Source organism: Montipora foliosa, chromosome 13, assembly GCF_036669935.1.
Source record: "Montipora foliosa isolate CH-2021 chromosome 13, ASM3666993v2, whole genome shotgun sequence".
NCBI lineage: Eukaryota > Metazoa > Cnidaria > Anthozoa > Scleractinia > Acroporidae > Montipora > Montipora foliosa.
This window is the reverse complement of record NC_090881.1, coordinates 15,208,989-15,213,988: the sequence shown is the minus strand read 5'-3', so window position 1 is coordinate 15,213,988 and position 5,000 is coordinate 15,208,989. Positions and strand designations below refer to the sequence as shown.

Genomic DNA, 5,000 nt, shown 5'->3' with positions numbered 1-5,000 from the left:
ATGAACCCAAGATCCTCGCAATAAGGAACGCAATTTTAGCAATTGCGTAGGGAAGCCTGAAAAATTCAGGACTTCAAGTGGGTTTGATCCCGTGACCTTGCGATGCCAGTGCATTTCTTTAATCAACTGAGCTGTGAAGCCACTGTTGTTAGTAGCTGGTCATTTGTGGGTTCTAATTTTCCCGTTCAAACCCCGTTGAAGTCCTAAATTTTTCAAGCTTCTCTACGCAATTGCTAAAATTGCTTTCATAACTATGACGATCATAGGTTCATTTGCTTTCAAATCCACAGTTCAATATATGATTCACATCATATTAGCCAGTATCAAAAATACCACAATACTCCTTGTAGCAGCACTCTTTTTATTTTCTCTTGGGAGTTACAATGGTACCAAGAGAAAATGGAAACAATGCTTATGCAAAATTTTGGAGGAACAAACAAATAGTATTACTGCATTTTTGATCCTGGCTAATGTTTCATTCCTAACACATATGTTTTGGTACCGAGTCAACTATTTTATATTGAACAAAGCCACTGGCAGTTTCTCTTCGTTACTTCCTAGCCAATGCTCCTCCATCGGATAGAAAGGATCTGTTGTCAGAACTGGAGCTGATGAAAAAATTAAAGCCCCATCCTCACGTGATCAAGCTCATCGGATGCGTCACCGAAAGCGGTAAAATTTACATTTTTATAATGGAGTATTGTGTTACAAGCGTTTGTTAAGCAACCCTATGTTGCAAATAAACACCGTTCATTCCAAGAATGTTGTTTTCCATAGAGCCACTGATGGTGTTGGTCGAGTATGTGACCTTTGGGGATCTCCTAGGATATCTGCGAAAGAGCCGAGGACTCAACGACACTTACTACAAGAACCCGGATGTGAAACCGGAGACCAATCTGACTTCGGAACAGCTGATGAAATTCGCTTGGGAGGTTGCTGATGGGATGTGTTACTTGTCTTCGAAAAAGGTTTGTTCTACAAGGGAGGATGCCATCAGCCAGCATCCATAAATGCCAAATAAATGTTTTAATACCATGAAAAGACTTTTACTGCATGTGACACATAATGGGCCCTTTGCAGCTGGTGATCACATGGTACAGAAGCGGCCAAACTGAAGAGCAAATTGCGCAATCGGACAACGCGGCAAGGGTCGAAAATTCGATTTGGCTCATATTTTTATGGTAGACAGACTAGGGCATGATAACAACTACTGGATAGTTTTTTTGCCAAAGTATTCATCTATTTCAAAGAAATATACAAATCACCAAATTCCTTTAAAGTCGCCATTTCACGCACCATTTTATTAAACCAGTTTGAGAGCCTCGCATGCAAAAACAAATTATTCTTCCATCTTTAAAACAATCAAATATTTTTGTGTAATGTTTAAATGTGTGCTGGGTCGATTTTAGAGAATGTTGCGTTTTCTTTTTGGGTGCAAAACCAAAAAGACAACGCAACATTAATTAAATTTCGAAGACATGTATTTCATTCACTCGAAAGTACTTCGTGAATATAACATATTTTCACCATGTGTGAAACCTTCAAATGGATTAAGCTTCTGGTGGTTGAATTGCAGAAGAATGGTCTACAGATTCCTGTAAACGTTTCTCTGGGCAAATAATTGTGAGCGACGCGAGAGCTTTTCAAAGTACGTTAAAAATGCAAATATTTGCCCCTCCGCCGTCAAATTTTAATTTACGGGTTACAAATGTATTTTAGCATGCACGACATGACTTGACCTATATTAAGTTGAAATAGACACAGAGATAATAATTTTGAAATGTTCTAACCTTATTTGCTGTAAGAGGCAGGTCCAAAAGCCGATTTAACGTGTTTCGCTCACCATTTGTCGCATTTAAAGCAGTATAATTTCCTTCTTTTTACACAATGTCCGAGCTACATCACTAATTTTCATCGTGTTACAGCCCGTACTCGTTCTGGAAGAGTGATAAAGAAGCCTGAGAGACTGGACCTATGAATAGTTATACTAACCCCACCCTAGTGTGTAGGACTTAGAGTGTCATGTGACTTTCGTTGTTGTTCCCGCTCTTGTTATCGAAGATTTTGTACGTCGTAGCATTTCACTCGTATATATCCCCTTTGTAAATCGATGTGTCGAGTCCAGTGGATTAAAGTTGTGTTACGCTTCAGTGTCTCGTCGTCATTCCTAATATGGTCCTTCACAGCCGGAGAAAAGGAGATATTTCAGCAGTAAATTTGTATTTCTTTGCAAGTTCATCAGTTGCAACCACATGGCCACCCGTTCCTCGAGCAAAATGGAAGACTTATCTCAACTCACAGTCGATCAAATTCGTGAAATGCTTGGAAAAAAGGGATTGCCGACTACTGGAAAGAGAAACGTCTTAGTGGAAAGGTTAGTGAACGCTCAGCGTGATTCGAAGTCAAATGTTATTGCACCAGAATTAAAGGTAGGTTCGAATTTCGCCGAGGCTTCGAAGGAACCTCTTCAAGTAGAAAGGGAAGTTGAAATTCAGGAGGTTAGTTCGATTAGAGGTAAAGCGAGAGCCTTGCAAATGGATGTGGATGCGTTGATTCAGGATATTTTGTATCTAAGTCAAAATGCAAGCAACAAAATCAAAGTACAATTGAGAATTGAAAGGCTAACTGTGTAACGTGAGAATTATCTTCAACTGAGAAATGAATTAATCGCGCTTGTTGCAGAGGATATGATGGAGGAGGAACTCCGAAGATGGGGAAAAAATCTGAGTGAAATAGATAAATCTGTGGATGCTGCTCTTGAATTCCTAAATAAAGATTGCGATGTGGGACATCATTCCTCGAGGGATATTGCATACAGTGACAGTCGTGTATCCTCAAATGTGAAATTACCGAGAACTGAGTTGCCGAAGTTTAATGGGGATGTGTTAAATTTTCAAAACTTCTGGGATCAGTTTGAAGCTGCAGTGCATAACAATGTTGATTTACCAAATGTTCAGAAGTTTACTTATCTACGCTCGGTGCTAACTGGAAATGCCTTGAAAGCAATAGACGGATTTGAAGTAACCGGAGCAAATTATGAGGCCGCTGTTGAATGCCTTAAACACAGGTATGGAAGAAAACGTATGATCATCTCATTTCTAGTGAAATCTGTCATCAAGATGGATGCTAAGTCAGTTGTTAATGCATCCTCCCTCAGAGATCTCTATGATACCTTTATGAACAGAACTAGAGCTCTACAGGCTCTTGGAGAAGATCCAATGAGCCATGGATATATTTTGTTACCCCTTTTTGAGACCAAGTTACCACCTCAGTTATTGGAAAAATGGGAGTTGACACTTACAGACACTCAAGAAGATGAAATAGGCCTTGAATTGTTCTTTAAATTTCTTAACCGACAAGTTGTGTCCAAGGAAGCAGGAGAAAGAAGTTCAAATGGGAACATCACCCCAGGCAATCACAGTTCGGATAAAGGTAAACAAAAACCAAAGAAAGTCTTCATCTCCCAAAATGGGTGGTGAGAATGAGATGTATACTGCTTCTGCACTACTTGGTGAAACACGCCCTCCAACACAGCCAAATTGTAATCTGCAAGGCAGATCATGACTCACAAAATTGCCCAATGTTTAATGAAAAATCACTTGATGGCAGATGGAAACTAGTGCAAGAGAACAAATTGTGTTGCAATTGTTTAAAACCTAGCAACCACAAGCTTTTCTCCAGAATTTGTCGCCATCCTAAGTGTTCTGTAGCGAATTGTGGTCACCGACATCACTGGTTATTGCATGGGCAGCAGTCAGTTGTTACACCTCGGCACCTAAGCAACACTAGAACATGGCGGCCGGACGTGACGAATTAAGCTCCGGCTTAAAGGTCTTTGAACTGAGGGAAAAACTCGCCGAGTTTGGTCTTTCTACTCAAGGCAACAAAGAAACACTCAGGGAACGTTTAGCCAGCTTTTTAGATGCTGAGGGAAACAAAGATCATGATATTTTTAGCGATGATCCGCCGAATGAAACTGAAATGACTAACTTCATCGCTTTTTCGACACAAGTCACTATACCCGTTATTGATTCTGCTTCTGGCACTGACGGCTCGCAAGATTTAGAAGCCTTTGATATCAAAGCTAAGCTCAATTCTGTTTGCGAGGACATTGAGCTTCTGAAATTAAATTTTGAAGCGTTGAAACGATCGACTGATCTTTCCACCAAGTCTGGCTCAGTCGAAGCTTTAGAGAGGGAGAACTTGGCTCTAAAAGCCAAACTCAAAGAAGTAGAGGCTGAAAGGGACTCACTTAAACTGGCACTGACATTTTTAGCGAAAGATATGAATGATTTAACTTGCAATCTAATTTCAACCGAAAAAAGGAATCAAAGTTCGGGACAAACTACGGAAGAGGCCCCTTGGGACCTGGTCGGGTTGAAAAAGAAAAAGAAGACTCAAGATTTGCATTCGAAAGAAAATGCCGCAAAGAATACCAAGAATACCAAGAAGACCCGATCAATGGCCACACCTGAGCCTCAACCTCAACAAAGCTTAGATGCAAATTCTGATCAAGCGAGTACCAAGAAACATGTTGTAGTCATCGCAGGAGATTCGCTGATTAAAAACGTTCAAGGTTGGAGGGTCTCTAAAGCAACGAAAGTCAAAACGGTGGTTAAAGCTTTTCCCGGAGCCTCCGTTGAAGACATGTTTGATTACATCAAACCTACAATGAAGCATCGCCCTGAAGAAATTATACTTCACGTGGGAACAAACGATTTGAAGAACTCGGACTCTCGAAAGGTTGCTGAAAGGATTGTTGATCTGGGAAATTTCATTGAAGCCGAATCTTCCAATACGAAGGTAACAATCTCGAACTTATTGCCAAGAACTGATGACCCCGCTCTGAACTCGAAAGCTAACCAGGTTAATAAGATTCTAAGAACGTTTGCCAATCAAAATGATTGGAAAATAATCTCTCATCCTAACATTACTGGTGAACATCTAAATTCGAGGGCGTTCATTTAACTTTATCCGGAACCAAGGCGTTTTCTTCTGAT

At 40.3% G+C, this 5,000-nt stretch overlaps 1 protein-coding gene across 2 annotated transcripts in view; it reads left to right on the top strand.

Moving 5' to 3' along the window:
• The window catches only part of LOC137982561 (angiopoietin-1 receptor-like), a 104,973-nt gene that overhangs the window by 85,034 nt on the left and 14,939 nt on the right, over window positions 1-5,000 (top strand). For both annotated transcript variants that reach the window (XM_068829678.1, XM_068829679.1), the window contains 2 exons: window positions 562-672; window positions 778-968. In XM_068829678.1, coding sequence (XP_068685779.1) covers window positions 562-672; window positions 778-968 — 302 coding nt within the window. The remainder of the gene's footprint in view (window positions 1-561; window positions 673-777; window positions 969-5,000) is intronic.